The sequence below is a fragment of the Panthera uncia genome, chromosome E1 (assembly GCF_023721935.1).
Source record: "Panthera uncia isolate 11264 chromosome E1, Puncia_PCG_1.0, whole genome shotgun sequence".
Classification (NCBI taxonomy): Eukaryota; Metazoa; Chordata; class Mammalia; order Carnivora; family Felidae; genus Panthera; species Panthera uncia.
The window spans coordinates 12,065,572-12,084,420 of NC_064814.1; the positions used below are offsets into that span (position 1 = coordinate 12,065,572).

The 18,849-nt window shown below is 41.4% G+C and overlaps 1 protein-coding gene across 8 annotated transcripts in view; it reads left to right on the forward strand.

Moving 5' to 3' along the window:
- ATP6V0A1 (ATPase H+ transporting V0 subunit a1) overlaps window positions 1-18,849 on the forward strand; it is a 55,123-nt gene that overhangs the window by 14,039 nt on the left and 22,235 nt on the right. For 5 of the 8 annotated variants that reach the window (XM_049636102.1, XM_049636101.1, XM_049636104.1 and 2 more), the window contains exons 4-14: window positions 908-1,005; window positions 1,557-1,685; window positions 7,675-7,778; window positions 8,148-8,274; window positions 10,329-10,411; window positions 11,027-11,120; window positions 14,637-14,849; window positions 15,520-15,670; window positions 16,554-16,693; window positions 17,028-17,185; window positions 17,641-17,731. In XM_049636102.1, the coding sequence (XP_049492059.1) occupies window positions 908-1,005; window positions 1,557-1,685; window positions 7,675-7,778; window positions 8,148-8,274; window positions 10,329-10,411; window positions 11,027-11,120; window positions 14,637-14,849; window positions 15,520-15,670; window positions 16,554-16,693; window positions 17,028-17,185; window positions 17,641-17,731 (1,388 nt within the window). The remainder of the gene's footprint in view (window positions 1-907; window positions 1,006-1,556; window positions 1,686-7,674; window positions 7,779-8,147; window positions 8,275-10,328; window positions 10,412-11,026; window positions 11,121-14,636; window positions 14,850-15,519; window positions 15,671-16,553; window positions 16,694-17,027; window positions 17,186-17,640; window positions 17,732-18,849) is intronic. The other 3 variants (XM_049636108.1, XM_049636103.1, XM_049636105.1) reach the window with 1 other exon arrangement.

Sequence of the window (18,849 nt, forward strand, 5' to 3'; positions counted from 1 at the left end):
AGTTCATAAACTTTATTTCATTCATTCCTCACAATATTCCTTCAGTTGGGTATTACCTCATTTAATAAATTAGGAAGCCAGGCTGCCTGGTTGGCTCAGTCAGTAGAGCATCTGACTCTTGATCTCAGGGTGGTGAGTTTGAGCCCCACATGGGGTGTAGAGATTACTTAAAAAATAAGTATTAAATAAATAAATAAACGGGGAAACCAAAGATCAGAGAGGTTAAGTGACTTGCCTGGGAACATAAGCAGTTGTACTGGAACCAGTATTTGAATCCAGGTTGTTCTCTCTGGCTCTGAAACCCGTGATCTCACTACTATACTATGCCAGCTTTTAGTTAGCTGATTGGTGAATTTGGTCCCTGCACTAAAAAAGTTACTAGTTGTCACTTTTCTCTTCTGGTATTTTAGGACCTTATTCCGTGTCGTGCTTTTTGGGTTTTTGTGTTGTTAAAACTGATCTGATTGTTTTTCAAGTTTAATGAAACCCTTTTGATCTGGAGCTGTCTCACGAGTTTGCTAAATGTCAAATATTCTATTGAATCACCCTGTTCTGTAAGTCTGTCCTACAACAGTATCTACAAGCAGAACCATCATACTCTGGGGCAGTAGTTGCACAGGGTGGAGAACTGAAGCAGATGAGGTCCAGTTTTAAGATCAAAAGAGGAAAGGAAGACAGTAGTGGGATGATAATCCTCTCTGGGGTAGCTGCGGTTGTTATAGAGTGTGCAGTGGAGGAAGAGGAACGTGGAGAAAAAAAGGATTTACATGTTCTGCTTCTTTTATATGAGAGTATCTTTCTGGGAATGAAGCTCTTTTTAGCCAGGTTTGGGGTCTTATTTTTTTTCTCAAATACTGGCAATTCCAGGCCTGTGCTATACATGAATATTTTGCTTCTGTCATTTTAGGATTTGTTGAGAAAGAAATAAGAAAAGCTAATATCCCAATTATGGACACTGGTGAAAACCCAGAGGTGCCCTTCCCCCGGGACATGATTGACTTAGAGGTAAACAATTCTTCTGAGGAAGCCAGAAGTTTCTTTCTACTTAAGTGCAGAAATTATTTTCCTGTGTGGGTGGACAGTAGAGGAATTCTTGCTGTCCTTGTCCACATTGTCTCTTGCTTGTAAATGTCTTGTGAAAACTTACTATACAGCACTATCATGCCACCAAATAAATGTTTACTGCCTTGTCGAAACCTTATTGGATTAACACCAATTTATCTAGTAATTTATTCATCTCATAGACTAAATGAATAACCAGTAGAGTTTTCAGTATTTATTTTTTTCCATCCAAAGTCCCCTGAGAAATTCAACTGTGTAATAGAACCTATAGATAAAGACAGATGATGTTAAGCAAAAAAATTTCATAAAGAAAATTGCCCTGGTAAAATCACACATTTGCTGGGTAGATATAAAATTATGTTTGAACCATCAGGGTGGCCAAGAGTTCTGTGGGATGGATGAATTCATCCGTCTTTCACATCAAGCATATTGAGCTTAGTTTGAGTTAATAGTTTGATTTTATTTATTTATTTATTTACTTATTTCTTCTGTAGGCCAATTTTGAAAAGATTGAAAATGAACTGAAGGAAATCAACACAAACCAGGAAGCTCTGAAGAGAAACTTCCTGGAACTGACTGAATTAAAATTTATACTTCGCAAAACTCAGCAGTTTTTCGATGAGGTCAGACTATTGTTTCTTTTAGTATTTGAGCAGCTGATATTATACCTGCACAAGTGGGCCATGCTGTTATTCCAAAAATTATTTTAATTTGCTAGTTTGAAAGCAATACCATTTTCGCACTGTTTTAGTTGAAGGAATGTCAGATTATGTTCCATTTCTCATGCAGTACACAGCCAGTCATGGTTTTGTATGCTTTTGCATTTTCTGCAATTTTTCATCACAAGATGGGGAAAGGAACCCGAAAGTAGTTGTATATATTATAGTTGAAATTTTGTCATTATATTTTGAGGTAAGTAAATACTTAAGGTAAAAGTTGAAGCAACAAGAAACATTCAGTCATACATGAAATTATAACAAAGGCTTAACCTCCAAAACTTTTATCATCAAATTTTTATTTTTATCTTATTCTCCATGTTTGCTTATCTACCATGAGTACATTTGTAACAATCCACATAGCACAAGTCACACTTTAATTTTTCAAGAGTTTCTCGTTATGTTCTATGGAAATAGAACTGGTAGGATGCCTATTTTGAAATTCCCGGATTTTCATGGAAACTCAGTCACACTACCTTATAGGGAAAAATGTTAAGTCAGTTTCTAGGTTAAAAATGTAGGTGATGATGACAGATGACAGTTTGCTGAGGTGAGCCCACCGAAAGGCTTTAGAGCAAGACTTTCAGAAGGATTCCTTCTCCTCATTAAACGTGGAGAGGAGTCTTAGCTTTGAGCCTGGACTTGGCTTTGTTGATGGCCTAAGGTACCGAGAATTCTCTTTTTTTACAGTAAGGTGTCTTTGCCACCAGATTAGCAATATCGGACACTTCTGCTACTGTTCCAGCGACTCTTTAGTGTGCCTTCCATAAAGTTCTTTATATTCTTTGCTCAACAACAACAAAAAAATTGGCAAAGCTTTTTAAAAAAAGAGGGCCCATTTTAGTTAGCATCTGATGTATTCTCAGTTCCATTTTTAATATCGGTCTTTTAAGGACTGGAGCAGGGGCTCTCTAACCAGCAGCATGAGCCTCACCTGGGAACTTGTCAGGATGCACATCATTAGTCCCCACTCCAGATTTCAGACTTGGTGAATCAGAAACTCTGAGGGTGGGGCCCAGCAGTCTGTTTTCACAAGGTGACTCTGAGGGACAGTGGTTTGTGAACCCCTGGGCTGGAGAACGTCAGCCGAAGATGTGATACATTCCTCAATAACTAAAGACGGACTCAGAGAAGCCATGCTAATTAAAAAAAATCTATTGGGGAAAGGGGAAAAAGCTCATATGAACTTAATTGCCTGGTCATCCCAAGAATCAGAATCTGGCTATATGTCAAGAGAGGTTTAGTGTGAATATTCGGCTTGCTCACTGAGTTGAGAATTTTGAGACTGATGAGGACTTCTTTCACCAGTCCCTGATATCTCATCGAATTAGAGGTTGTGGGACAGTGTGATTAACTCTTTCCAAGTGTTTCAGGTCTTTTGCAACAGGCATGGCCACTTATGTCTCATGGTTTTAATGAACAGATAATCTGGAATTCTAGTTGCTCATTGCCTAAACATCAGTGTATTTATATTCACTAATTCACTGAGCATTTAGTGAGCACCTACTCTTCGTGAGGCACAAGATGAGTAAGGCATGGCCCCTGTGCTCAAGGAATGTATCACTTAGTCATATCAGAAAACATCCCAGGGCACAGTGTCTCCATAGGCTCACAGATGTGTGCTTTCCTAAATGCGTCCAAGCTGCTCTCTCACAGATCCAATTTAAACTGGCCTCAGAATCGAAGCTCAGGTACTTTTAACATCATTTGGGGCTTAATTCTTTTGCCCCCCCTTTCCCTTTTGATATAGTCTTAGTTTATTGCTGGGATGTTGCTGAAATGTATGACAATGTCTTTCTTAACCTCCTGAGTTTAAGGAATAGAATAGGCTTCTTTGTCTAGTTCATTCTGGAGAAATTCTGAATAAATACTGACAGATGGACTCCCTTATGAGCAATAGTTACTTGAACTGTTTTTTTTTAATGTTTATTTCTTTTTTGAGAGAGAGTGTGCGCACATGCACACGAGTGGGGGAGGGGCAGAGAGAGGGAGACAGAGGATGCGAAGCGGGCTCTGCACTGACATCAGAGAGCCTGATGCTGGGCTCGAATTCACAAACCTTGAGATTGCGACCTGAGGAACATTTGGACGCTTAACCAACTGAGCCACCGAGGTGCCCTGTTACTTGAACTATTAATGTTATTAAAAACAAAATATTAAAACAAAATAAGAGAAATTACTTGGAAATATAACCAAAGTGTTAAAATCATAAGTTCTTTGTGAGTAATAAGTCTAAACACGAAACCCCCATGCTGAGAAGGCAGGCTGGAAGTCTTTACGACCTTCATGCCCAGTCAATCCATGGTGGGTTGTTTTCCCTTTATTCACGCAAAACATTTGCAAAACATTTCTTTTCTTTCTTTTTTTTTTTAATCTCTGAGTACTTTTGAGCCCAAGTCCTGGGCTGTAAGAGGTTCTTTGACTGCTCTTGTCCTCAACCTCTCTTGTTCCTACACCCTCACCGTAGTGTAGGGAGGCTTCTGGCAAGAGCCACTCGGCCTTTCCTCTCCGAGTGCACGCTCAGTGCCTTGCCTGCTCCTGCCACTGGCTCAGAGGTTCAGCCAGGTCCCTCTCAATGGTGCCTGCCCTACTATTGCCAAGCACCAGTCTCAGCTGTCGCTGCCATGGCAGGTGATAAGACCTCACAGAGTAAGTGCATCTGGGCATGTGAGTGCGCACGTTAAATAATGCAAAAGAAAAAGAAACATGGGACCCTCAAATCTCAGAAATGGAACTTTTTGCGTGAGATTTTCTTCCATGCCTGAAATCACAGTTTGCAAATGGCCTAAAATACAACCAGTTTTGAGTCCTTCTTTTTTATATAATTTGGTGAACATGATCAATAATTTATAATAATGAGTTAGCAGAAAATGGCCAAATCGGGAAAGGGTTCTTTCCGTCTTTAGGCATAGGGGTCATGATTGGCAAGGCATCTGGAAGGGGAAGAGTAAGCGTAAATTCGATATTCTTATGATTTAAGATGATTACAAATTCGACTTAGCCATTTCTCATCCAGAGCAATTAAAATGACTTGTTAATGATTATCCTTTTCTCAGTCTTCTTGCTTATGAAGAACTGTGAGAGCTGAAGAGTGCTCTCTGCATCTTTTACCATAAGCACCCTAGCCCATGAGAACGTAAAGAAGACTGGAAAAGTAATGGTTAATGGCATGCAGGTTCCTGCCTTCCTTTCCTCCTGAGTCTTCCATCCATCTGCTCTTCTTTACTTTTCTTTCCCATCTGCCTTCTCCTTTGGGGCTTGGGTGAATACCGGAAGTGATGAAATGCGATTTCTTTCTCACTGGAGATGGAAGTAAGAGTGTTTGCTCTTGGTAATTAATGCAGCTGGATCCGGATGTGCTACTTCTATTTCAGTGTAGACAGGGAGCCTCAGAAATTCTGCCACTTCCTCTTTCAGGGCATGGTTTCAGTGTTCCCACTGGGGGAAAGGGTAAACCAGAGAGCATAGCAAGTCATTTAAAGGCACGTTGGCAGTGTTGTTATTGTTATTAGGGAGCCCAGAATAGGATTTAGGTACCCCACAGTGTGGTTTTAGAGATTGTTTTAAAGGCCCTCAGTGAGCGGTCTGGTCCTCCTAGTTCCCCATGAGGCCCAATTATTTTATTAAAAAAAAATTTTTTTTTTTTACTCCCCTCTCTAAGATTTAGGATTCTTAAGTATGAAGTGGTGAGATTATTAATTAGAATATCATCACAAGTTTCCATTTAATTTTAATTCTGCTGGGTTCTTTTTGTGCCCAGAGTCCCCAGATGCAGTTTTCAGAGGAGTCTAGTTGCTCAGCACTTTTTGCTGTGATAGCGGTTGTCCCCTTTAGAGCACATAGGCTTGCACTGAGTCTGATCTTTTGGGTTTACTTTAGCCAGGCCTTGTGAACCGCGTAGGGAAGTAGGCCGGAGTCTTGTGTGTAGCAGTCAGTTTCACTGTTTTTTGCCAAGGGACATCCCAAGAACCAGTTGAAATGAGGTAGTCATCTAGATCCTTAAAATGAGTTGCCTGTGGCTTGCAATAAGCTGATCTGATATTAGGCAGAAACAAAAAAAGCCCCCTAAATTTCCACTTGAGAGCAAGTGGAAACCTATGCCCCCATTATCTCATCTTAAACTTTTTTGTATATCATGACAATATTTCTCTGCCCTCTGGCATACTCAAAGCCTGCCCTACCTTTTCTTTCTTTCTTTTTTTGAAGGGGGTGGGGAGTTGAATGTTGATCCTGCATCAACTTTTAGATTTCACTTCCCCAGAAAATTGCTTTCTCTTTTTTAGGTTCTCAACCTAATCATTTGGTTTATATTCAGGTTTATTTATACTCAATCCTAAAGCCCTCCCCCGCCCCCCTTAACTTTACATTTCCTACGACTTACCAAGTGAGGTTCCCTTGATCAATTTTTTGATCGCAGGGTTAACAGGAATAGAATGTTTGGAATGAAGATGATAGAGAAAAATTCTCCTGATTTTTTTGTTTAGTTCTGCTTTTGAAAAGGAAGATTTTTCTGGCATATTTCTTGTCTTTGGTCAAACAAGTAGTGCGTGGATATTAAAGTTGAGGAGATCAGGCGGTAGAGAAGTTGATTGGCCTTTATTTTTTAGAGAGCTTCTCAGACCTTCCTGATTGATAAGAATAAAAGATGTTAGAATGTGGTGGGTAGAGAGACTCTAGGAAGTATAGACCTCCATCTGAGAAGGTCCCTCTCCTCCTTCATTTCATTGTATAAACTGTCATGGTGGAAATCATTTTAAATCTAAACAATTAAATTAGCCCACATGTTCTATATTGGCTTATGATTGGTTACTTTTTCTCACTTGATTTAGATTCCTGGCTTCAGCTATGTTCTCAGTGACCCTTAAACTATATAGCCTAACATGAACTTTTTAATATTCCTAGATTCCTGGTTAGAAATGAAGGCATTCAGATAGGTTTTCACTTTTTCTTCCCTTTATTGATGCAGTCAAGGCCAGGCCTGCCCAGCCAATATGCTGCTGCTTCTTTTGGAGAAAGAAATACTATTTATTATTATTACTATTTATTTTAGAGAGAGGGAGAGCACACAAGCAGGGGAGAGGGGCAAAGGGAGAGAGAGGATCTTAAGCAGGCTCCACACTCATGGAGCCCGACACGGAGCTTGATCCCACCTCTCTGGGATCATGACTTGAGCTGAATCAAGAGTCGGACACTCATCCAACTGAGCCACCCGGGCGCCCCGAAAGAAATACTCTTTAAAGCCCATGGCTTGGAGCATTTTTTTTACAGTGGCCATGCTGAAAGTTTTCATGTTCTGAATTTTGAAGAGCATGGAAAACCCAGTCTCGTGGAGGCGACCCTTCCACCTTTCTCCAGTCCACACTGTGCTCAGGACAGTGGCGGTGCCTTGCTTTTCTCCTTGGAAAGAGAGTCTCCATCTTTCACATTCTCACACAGGGAAAATTTTAGTTTGTAGCTACCTGGAAATTTGATGTTGAGAGTATCTTCAGAGCTGCTTTGGTCTTGTTGAAAATGAAGAAACGTTGCAGCTTCCATCCGTATGCAAAGGTATTTCCTGGTACTTTCATGGCTCATTCAGGGAAACAGAGGAAAAATGGTTTCCACCTAAGTAACAGATTTATACATGTCATCATTATTTAGTGTTTTTTCTTTATTCCTTATTTCAAAAACCATTTCCCCAGATGCCTTTACTGGGGCAACAAAGCTTTCTTTACCTCTTGTTTCTTTCCTTTGTTTTCTTCCCCTATTCTTGTCTTCTTTTTGTGGCTATGTCTTCTCTTTTGGTGGTTTTTTTTTTTCCCCCCTCATCTTTATTTTCTGAACTTATCTCCCGGTTCCTCGTTCCCTGCATGCCACTAACTATTTTCATTAGATATTAATTGATTTGTGAATTCAGGCTGAATTGCATCATCAGCAGATGGCGGATCCAGACTTGTTGGAAGAGTCCTCGTCCCTCTTGGAGCCGAGTGAGATGGGAAGGGGCACACCGTTAAGACTTGGGTAAGTACTACTGCAAGTCTCCGTATGTCAGTGGGGTCAGTTCATTTTTGGGGGGGACGGGGAGCAGCGATCGTGTTCATTGTTGCTGTTCAAGAGTGGTGAGGCTGGCCCGTTCACTTGCTTCCAGGATGTGTTCTCTTCTGAGCCTCTTGAGAGGTGTTCCTGAGTCACTTGGATTCAGTTCCTGATTTGTCCTGTCAACCCTATCCTGGGGTCCGGGAATAAGACTTTGGGAGCCCTTTTGGCGTAACATTGCCTAGCCTTGTGTTTGTCGTTCGTGCCCCTCTCCTCTCGCTTCCCTTCTTTGTCTTAAAGCCCTCTGTCCCGTGGCATGGAATCGAGTTCCCCATCTGCCTCTTCTCCCCACAGCTTCGTGGCTGGTGTGATTAACCGGGAGCGCATCCCTACTTTTGAGCGCATGCTTTGGCGGGTGTGCCGGGGGAATGTGTTCCTGCGACAGGCTGAAATCGAGAACCCCCTGGAGGATCCTGTGACTGTAAGACTAGGAAATTGTGTCCCGTGGAGTAGGTCTTGTAAAGGGAGCCCAGAGCAGTGACACTGCATGGTACCACCTGAATCTGACACTCCCACAGAGGAGCCCTTATGTTTACTCCTGCTTTGACTTGCACATTTGAAATACTGCTCTTTTCCTCTTAATTCCCATCGTGTGTGTACAGATGATGTATACTGACACGTGCCTGGACATTTTCAAGCCCCACTTGTGTAGGTATTATTTGGATTATAAATGTGTTTTTTTCCAGTTATCTTAAACCTCAGCTTTATTTAAAAAAAATTTTTTTTAATGTTTTTATTTATTTTTGAGACAGAGAGAGACAGAGCATGAGCAGGGGAAGGGCAGAGAGAGAGAGTGAGACACAGAATCCAAAGCAGACTCTAGGCTCTGAGCTGTTAGCACAGAGCCCGACACAGGGCTTGAACTCATGGACTGTGAGATCATGACCCGAGCTGAAGTCGGACGCTTAACCGACTGAGCCACCCAGGCGCCCCAAACCTCAGCTTTATATGCTTTCTGTTACTGATCTGACACCAAAAGAAAATCAACTTTATGAAAATTAAAGCAAGATATCTGGTTCCAAGTTCGGTAATATCCATATAAGGAGAGAGTTCCTCAACTGTGAGCTCGATAAGTTGATGAAATTTTTAGTTGGTAAGGTTTTTTTTGTCTACTTGTTTGTTGGGAGATTTAGAAACTTAATTTAAGGGTAATATATTGTGCAAGATAGAATAATCTTCCCCACCCAGTGCTTTGCAGGGTAGGAATGGCTGAATCTCTTGGCATTTGACATAACGGGCCAGAGTTCTTAACATCAGCCTACACTAAGTATCGTGAGTCCTGATGTCAAGGATCACAAGCAAGGAAGATTAAATGTATTGCAAAAAAAAAAAAAAATGTACTTCCCTTTTGTATCGGTATTATTTAGAAGCCTGGGCTTGGTTTTTCTGTTGAAAATGATCTTTTAGATTTTCTTAGATTACCATTCTTTGTCCCACCTAAGAAGAGAGATTGAATTTGTGACTCCTCAGAGTGGGTGGGTCGTGCAGCTGAAAATCTGAGGCTTTCATCCTTTTATCCTCCTAAACAGGAGGGTGGTGGCACTTAGGGTACAGCGAGCCCCCCAGAGGAGCAGTTTTACAGACTCACTGAAGCCTGTGCTTGGCTTGTGGAGACATTGCAGTCTGCAGTCACACCTCCTGTGGAACTGTTCTTAGGAATCTTCAGCCAAGTTTCTGGGCAACAGAAACACTATTATCAACAAATTGAGGAAAGGGGGTCTGGCTAGCTACAGCAGCGCAGCTGCACAAAGAATGCGCTCCAGTTTATTCCTGGAGAATGAAGGAATTTAAGACACATAGCGTCATTGTCTTCACGCCGCATCTCCTTTTATCCTTCTGAAGTCTGTTTGCTTTTTCTTATAAAAACTCTAGGAATATGAGAAATACAGGCAACCAGAGACAATACTAGTTAACACCTAGTTAAGCTTATTTTTCTGATCTTTCCCTGCAGTCCTTGCATCAGACTTTGCGTGTAAACTTGGTATTTGGAATAGATTGCCTTCCTCCCTGCTCCTTAGATCAAACTTAGTATGAAGCATGAGATTCTACATCAACATTCTTCCCACCTCTGTTCCTTAGAGTTACTCAGTCCCCTTTATCTGGGAATTTCTAAGCATGGGAATAAGCAGGAATGGCTTCCTCTCCTCTCTTCCGTACTTACTCAGGTAGTATAGGGTTTGAAGTTGAAATGGTAATAAGGGCTATATTGTGCTACGAGGAGAATCATCTGAGCATCTGTGTTCAGCTCACGGTTGAGTTTAAAAACAAATACAGAAAGTTTTTTGTGCATTACGGATTATAGGACAAATGTTCGTATAGTGGAGCTTAAGAAATGGATTGAGGATAATAGTTCGAGTGCAGGGTTGCCGTATCCTTAAAGGACTCCCGTTCCTATATCACCAAGAAAGTAGGTTATTCAAGAAATATTCTTCCAGAGTAGAAGTCTAAATTCTCTGTTTCTGGTTTGGGGCCCAGGGTGACTACGTGCACAAATCTGTATTCATCATTTTCTTCCAAGGCGATCAGCTGAAAAACAGAGTCAAGAAAATCTGTGAAGGGTAAGAGAAATGTGCCTCCCTGAGGGTGCAATCAGAATGCCTTGACTGTTAAGCCTTAGGATACAGAATAATGAAACAATAGCCCTTTTAGTCTACCTTAATGCAATACATATATCTTCTAATAATGTTAGGGCTATTTTAAATAATTAGAAATGGTCTCAGTTCATTTTTAAAAGTACTGTCAAAACCACAATTTCCTTTCTTTGCAAAAAAAGTAGTTAGGACTCATGGTTTATAAATGCTGCATTGTTCTAGGACAATGGGTTTGTGTACCCAGCAGTGTGCCATAGGCATTGCGCCTGTAAACTTTTCTGAAATTCTGCCTATGTGATCTCTTTTCCATGCCATTTTTCTCTAGTAACTTATAATATGATTTGTATTACTGAGTTTTATAATTTTAATCTAAGGAAATTTAGTAGCTGCAGAGAATGTCGAGATTGTTCAAATGTTACTGCTCTATCTATAGGACACTTCCTAGTTATTCATGATCAGGGCACCACTCTGAACTAATCCTGTTATGGTCCTTCTAGTACATTAAGATTACTTTCTGAGGTTATTTAAATTGGATAGGTTAAAAAACTTCGATGTTTGTCAGGTTGTGTCTGTATGTTCCAGGTTCCGGGCCTCACTCTATCCCTGTCCTGAGACACCACAGGAGAGGAAGGAAATGGCTTCTGGAGTTAATACCAGGATTGACGATCTCCAAATGGTAACAGAGGGCTGGAGGGCATTTTGGTGTGTGTAAAATGATGAGGGTTTTTTTGGGGTGATAGTGGGGTTCATGGGGTCTGGAGCCGACGACCAAGAAAGAATTCTTGAAGATGTCTTTGGTGCAAAAAGGTGATTTTATTGAAGCACGAGGACCGGACCCATGGGCAGGAAGAACTGCCCAGGGACCATGAAGAGAGACTGGTTATATACTATGGGGTTGGAGGAGGTAAAGTCCAGGGGAAGTTTCCAGTGAGATTTTCATATGCTACAGAAGACTCCCAGGATAGTGGAGGCCTAGCTATTGTCAAGCTAAGGTGGTTCTTCCGTCTAGCAAAGCATTAATATTAAGACAGTAAGGAATTCCTGGAGAAACATTTTATTCTGCCAGCCTCAAGTATTTGTCAATGGGCTGCAGGTTATAAGGAAATTGAGTTCTATCTGCCATTTCCTTCTGCCTTTGTTTCCCACATCACTGTGGAAGGGTGATGGAGACTTAGGTCCTGCAGGACTATGGTCTCTATCAGTTAACCTTAGTTTTCCGCTTTCCTTTGTTCTTGGGCAGCCAGGAGTGCTGGAGGAATATCATACATATCCCATCTAGGAGTTGAGGGGAGGGTGTTGGCAGCCTGTCAGCTTGCTTTATGCTCCCTCATCAGAAATACTATAATAGAAAACCATTCTCCTTCCTTGAAACACTAACAGTTTGTTAGGCACCTACAGCAGCCAAGACACCAAAAAAAAGAAATGTCCATGGGTAACTTGTGCCCTTGGGAGTTGGGAAAAAGTTTCAGGGAATGACTGTTAAAAATAGCATTAATCATCCTTAAACGCGGCAGGAATGCTATCCATCTGAAATTGTTGTTGCTTAGTGTATTCAATTTCCCTCTTCATGAGTTTGAGGTATTTTTACAATTAAATAAAGTATGCTTAGTTAAGAAAAAAATCAAGTAATAAAGAAGTATGCATAAAGTCCATTCAGCTGTCACACACACTCCCCCTCCAGAGGCAGCTGCTCTTGACAGCTTGGTGTGTATCCTTCTGGTCACCTTAGATCTTAATCACACAGTCTAGGCAAAGGGTCCTAGTATAACTCTAGTACCCAAGAAGAGACTGCGCTAGATTTTTACCACATCACCAGTTGGCTTATACACTCCATTGTCACAAAGTCCTAAGGAAGGAGTCATGATTGATGCATACGTGGAAGGAAAGGGTGGCCAGTTGGAGCTTTGTTTTCTGTTGAAAGACTGTGATGATTGCCCTCTTGAAACATTAACACATACAGTTGTCCCCCTGCCACCCACGAGTTTGCTTTCTGAGATTTCAGTTACCCAAATCAACTGTGATTCAGAAACAGATGATCCTCCTTCTGATGACATCAGAAGGTCAGTAGTAGCCTAATGCTGGTCACACACCTAACACCACTCCCCGTACTTCATCTCCTCATGCTCATGTAGGCATCTTTTCCTCTCATATCCTCATAATAAAAAGGGTGAGTACAGTACAGGAAGATATTTAGAGATATCACATTTACAGGACTTTTATTATAGCATGTTGTTACACTTTTATTTTTAGTTATTGTCAATTGCCTAATATAATTGCCTAATTTATAAATTAAATTTCATCATGGGTATGTGTGTATAAGAAAAAACATACTGTTTATAGAGTTAGGTACTATTCACCGTTCCAGGCACCCACTGGGGGTCTTGGATGGTGTCCCCTACAGATAAGGGGCGCCCTCTGTACTTAATCCCAAAGACCGTTCTTTCCAGTGGAGGCAGAATCACCAGAGATACTGTAACACCCATCTCAACTCCCTTTGTCCTTTTTCCCTCCAACTCCCATAGTGTATGACCCACCATCTTGACCTATTGCTGGCTCCTTTGAGAAGCACTCACCTCTTTAACCAAGGGACGAAAGTTTTTAGAGCTGCTGGTGGGTGGTGGGCCAATTAGTATGTTCTGGGTTCTAGGCCTGTCTTATCCCCTCCTAGACTCATGGATAGATTTTTAAAAGGCATTGGCAATATGGCCAGAATTTGATCTTTAAAGTACCCAGCTATATGAACTGAAACTTTAAAAAGGGATTGACTGTCAAGGAGTGAGATGTGGGTGTGGGGGATGGGGAAAGAGAAAAGCAAATAGGACATTGCTTACACGTTTATCTAGCATTCTTCCAGAAGTTTGAATGGTAATTGTAAAAGTGTCAGCAGCCAGAAGGAGAGAAAATAACTTTGTTCCTTTATTCTTAAGTGATACAAGAGTTTCTCTAGCCTGCAGGTTTTTTAGAAACCTGTATGGAAGTCCCCACCTACTGTCCTTCAGAAAGTAGTTACTACTTTTTTCTGAATTGACTTGATGAGCCAAGTATGATGGAGCCTTGTGCTAACATGGCTAGTGCATAACTTTTTCCTCTGTAAAGAAATGTGGAGATTTAAGGTCAGTTTCCATACAGAAGTGTGAGTGATGGGTTACTCGCCCTTTGGCTTAGCCCCTCTTCTGCTATTGAAATCTCAAATGGTGATTACCAAGGCAGTGGAATGTAAAGTGTCCCTTCCCTTTCTTCTACCGTGGTTTCGGTTTCAGCAGCGTGATCACTCTGAGGAAAACCTGTGCTGATTTCCAAAGGATCAGCACTGAAAATGTTTCTCTCCCCTTCCCCCAAGAAGCCTGACAGAAAGGCAAAGCCTCATCTGCCCCATGATAACAGTGGTATGTGGCTGTCTAAATCCCCTCTAAGGCCATGAGTCCTCCTGACCCCACAGTGTCTCCTGTCTCTTGTTCCCTGGCATGGAGTGTCTTCTGGCATAGGTAGACAACGGTGCTCAGCCCTGCCTCTTTCCCATCATTCCCTGATGCTGGCTTCTGTTCAGGGGATTCTGCAGCTTACTGTTCTTAAGTATGGATTTTATCAACTCCCAGGCCTATGATGATGCTGACTTCTTTGAGTTTGAGACTCCATATGGAAAGCCATTGCTCTTTAATGATCCAGGTAAAAGCCAATGACCTATATTGTGCTGTGGACTTGGTGGGAAGATAAAGTATAGAAGAGCTAAAAACAATTTCCTCAGGTTTCTCTTCAGATTGAAGCTAACAGAAAATGAATATTAGTAACTAAAACTGTAATTTCTTATAATTTACCCCCCAAAAAAGCCATTCTATTTTTTTTTAAATGTTTCTTTATTTTTTTTGAGAGAGAGAGACAGACAGAGCACAAGCAGGGGAGGAGCAGAGAGAGAGGGAGACAGAATCTGAAGCTCTCTAGGCTCTGAGATGTGAGCACAGAGCCCGACGTGGGGCTCGAACCCACAAACCGCAAGATCATGACCTGAGCTGAAGTCTGACGCTCAACTGACTGAGTCACTCAGGTGCCCAAAAAAAGCCATTCTAGTCTGAAGAAGAATAGATCCCTAGCAGCCCTTCTCAGAAAGCTGTGCCTCTTTCCCATTTATATGCTGAGATCTAAGACTGGTTCTGTATGTAGAAGGATCTCTCCTTGTTTCCTTCTCTCCCAAAAGGTTCTGAATCAAACAGAGGACCACCGCCAGAGGGTTCTGCAGGCGGCTGCTAAGAACATCCGTGTCTGGTTCATCAAGGTGCGGAAGATGAAGGCCATCTACCACACCCTGAATCTGTGCAACATAGACGTGACCCAGAAGTGCCTGATCGCCGAGGTCTGGTGCCCCGTCACCGACCTCGACTCCATCCAGTTTGCACTCAGAAGGGGCACGGTGAGTCCCGCACCACTAACCATGCAGCCAGGAAAAGAGGTTCCCATCAACAATAACATGAATTAATTACATTTTTGTGGCATTTTTACTTTCAGAGTTCTTGACTATACTCACCTTGTACTCCTCTTATATCCTAACCATACATTTTGTACATCTTGGTTTTCCGAATGTGGAAACTGCAGTTCAAAAAAGATGAAATGACTTGGTCGTATACCCGTGATTCTTCAGGGTAGCTCATGACCACAATGTCTGTTTCCTGATCCATTCTTTCTGTCCAGCAGACCACTTCTGAGGGATACCTCTGGCAGTCCCGCTTAGTAGTTAGAGTTTGAAAACATTCGCTGCTTTCTCCATAAAAGGAGGAGAGAACAGCGATAATCTCAGAAAGGCAGATGATTGTCTTCAGACAAGGAAGTGCCATATTTTCTTTGGTTACACATTTTGGAACTGAATTGTTTTCACAGTAAGGATATTCTTCCCAAGACTTAATGTAAATTTTTCATTGTAAATTTTATACCTAGTTCCGGTTTCTCCCAAAGATGGGAAGATTGAGAAACAACTCACATGGAATAAAGTGCACGTATTTTATATGTACAGCTTGAGGAGTTTTGATGAATATGTTCATGGTCAGGATGATCTAATTTTGCTATGTGTGCTCAATGTTTCCCAGGAACACAGTGGCTCCACTGTGCCCTCTATCTTGAACAGGATGCAAACAAATCAGACTCCCCCAACCTATAACAAAACGAACAAGTTCACATACGGCTTTCAGAACATAGTAGATGCTTACGGAATCGGGACTTACAGAGAGATAAACCCAGGTAAAAAGAGCTTGAATCTTCTAGAGGTTTGATTTTTTGTTTGTTATTTCTTCTAATGCTTCCCTTCAAATGTTCTTGAATAACTGGCTTAAAACTAACAGTGTTGTCAAGATCTCAGCTCTAGTGTCATTCCTGTAAAGACGTGCCCACTTTGACACAGAGGGGGAGGTTTGTTGCTGGGTGGCACTCTTTTAAGAGGTGGTTTTATAGGAATGAGCTCAGTGGATTGGATTCTTTTGTGTGCCCTCCCAACTATGAAACACCTGACTTTCTCTAGCACACCATTTGCAGGAAGTACTTTAAGTTTTTTCTGAGATATCTGATATTTTTAAAAGGCTTCCCTATACCAGGTTAGACAGAGAAAATATAGCAATTACTGACCATTTTAGACACAAAGCAGATTTCACAAAGCAAAGCCAGGAGAGTTAATTATTAAATCAAGAGTCTGGGAATTCGTTTTTAGCTGGAGTCTTCTACAGGACTGACTTTGCTCTGGGTTCCAGGCTTTCTCCCACGTACCTGAGAGCTTTATTCAGCTGGGAAATGGTTGTTGCACAAGGGAAGAAAGCTGGCCTGTCAAAGGAGCAGTGTCCCAGGAGTTAGAGAAAAGGAATCAAAGAACAAATTACACTGTTGCCAGGGCTAGGGACAAAACTTGCATTTCCTGTGTTCTTTGTTTAAAATGCTAGCAGTAGGCCTAGATGCCATCAGAGCTGCTTTGTGAGGTCCTGTCATGGAAGGTTTTCCCTGAGAGTCCATCAGACCAACAGCTTGGGAGTAAGTCCCCTTGTACAGATCTTAGAGTACGGTGAGGAATGTGATCTTTTGGTGGTGGGCACAGTTGTCTGTACTTTGTCTTTTTCCTCCTTTGGTTTCTTTATAGCTCCATATACCATCATCACTTTCCCTTTCCTGTTTGCTGTGATGTTTGGGGACTTTGGCCATGGCATTTTGATGACCCTCTTTGCTGTATGGATGGTGTTAAGGGAGAGCCGGCTTCTCTCCCAGAAGAACGAGAATGAGGTAATGTTTGTCACATCTGCGTCGGACCGACACTTTGTAATTCCTCAAGCAGTCACTATAAAATTATGATCTGAAAGTCTTTTATTCGTGAAGTTATAGAGAAGTTACAGAGGCCATGTCAAGAATAGAGAAGTTATATTCATTTTAACACTGAAGCGGCCATGTGCTGTGAAAGTAATTTCTTGTTAGCATTGTATTTTGACCTTTACGTTAAGCTCTCTGACCCAGGGTGGGGTAAAGTAGTGTGAGAAGAAGGGTCTAGTATATTCTCAGTATTGTCACAACATGAGCCACCGAGAGTACATTTCATTGACTTCTTTCTTCTGCTTTCCAGATGTTTAGCACAGTGTTCAGTGGCCGGTACATTATTCTACTGATGGGTGTGTTTTCCATCTACACTGGCCTCATCTACAATGATTGCTTTTCCAAGTCTCTTAATATCTTCGGGTCCTCCTGGAGCGTACGGCCAATGTTCTCTTTGTATAATTGGACGTAAGTTGCAAAGAAGACGAAAGTCAAAGCTTATTCCTTTCCTGTTCAGCTCTGATCTTCCAGACAAGTGGTAAACTTCTACTTCTTTCAGAAGTGGCTGACAGTGTCTCTGTTTCAGAAGAATGCAGTGTCCCCTCTTATTTATGCCCCAGCCTGGGAAGTGTTTTGTGATTCTTTCAGTACTCTCAAGAAACTGAGACTATAAATGTAGGCACATTGATTCTTTTTGTAAATTAAAAGCAGATTCCCCAAATTCCCTGCTTGGTTATGTAGGTGTGTTTGTTTGTTGTGTTCTTTTGTTATTGCTGATCCCTTCTCATTCTCAGATGCTAGTCCCTCCTCTTTTATTGAAGAGACAAGACAGTTGTAGTAGTTTCTTTTAGGACCAGTTTTTGGACCCTAGCAGTTTCCCGCTCTTGATAAAAACAAATGGAACTTTTCTTCTAACATGGTAGGGATGAGACACTTCGGGGGAACCCTGTTCTACAGTTGAATCCAGCTGTTCCTGGAGTTTTTGGTGGACCATACCCTTTTGGCATTGATCCAGTAAGAGCACTTCTTTCCTATATGTCTAACACCAGAGTTTTAAACTGTAACCTTGAAGTGAGAGAATTAAGTTGAAGATAAATGGTTATTTGGTTTTCAGCTGAAGGTTTTTTTTTTTTTTTTTTTAAGTTTGTTTATTTTGAGAGAGACAGAGCACACACATGCAAGCAGGAGAGGGACAGAAACAGAAGGAGAGAGAGAATCCCAAGCAGGCTCTGCACTGTCAGCGCAGGGGCTCAATCCCACGAATGGTGAGATCATTGCCTGAGCCGAAATCGAGAGTCGGACACGTAACCTACTGAGCCCCCCCAGGCGCCCCTTCAGTTGACATGTTTTTGGAAAGTTTTTTGTGTATTTGTCCGGAGTACTTCCAAACCATAAGAGACCCAAGTGCCTTGGGGACCCAAATAATTTTTCCTGCACTACTTATTTCAGAGATGGCTAATAATTTTGACCCTGGGAAGATTGATTTTCAAGACTCCTTCCCAATTTATTTCTGTTTAACTTAGTTTAGCAGGTATTTTAACAAAGCAGAAATAGTCCTTTCCTATGGGTTTTAGATTTCCATTCTTATCTTTATATACTTAAAAAACTTATCCCAGAATTAAAAAAAAAATACTTAGGCAAATAAAGTGTGATCAAATCTTTTGTATTGTGTGCTTAAAAGGGGGGTGGGGGGAGATTTAAGAATGATTTAAGGAGTACAGCATTCCAGAGGAAAAACACATCATTATGGGCCAGAAAGATCAAGGTTTCTTATAAAAAATGGGTATTAACTTGGCCTTTAAAAAATGTTTCAGATTGGTATAGGTGAGAAGTGTGTACAAAAACATATAGGTGGGGAAATACAAAGTTATGTATTTTTATTATTATAAGAGCAGATGTTACAGAAATGCTTACTGTGGGCCAAGCATTGAACTCTGCCCTTAGCATATCTGATTTCCCCTCCAACGGTTCTTTTTTTTTCCCTTCCAAATTTTTATTAAATTCTAGTTAGTTAACATGTAGTGTGATATTAGTTTAGGAGTGGAATTTAAGGATTCATCGCTTACCTACAACACCCAGTGCTCACCCCAACAAGTGCCCTCTTTAATACGCATCACAGTCTAGCCCGTCCC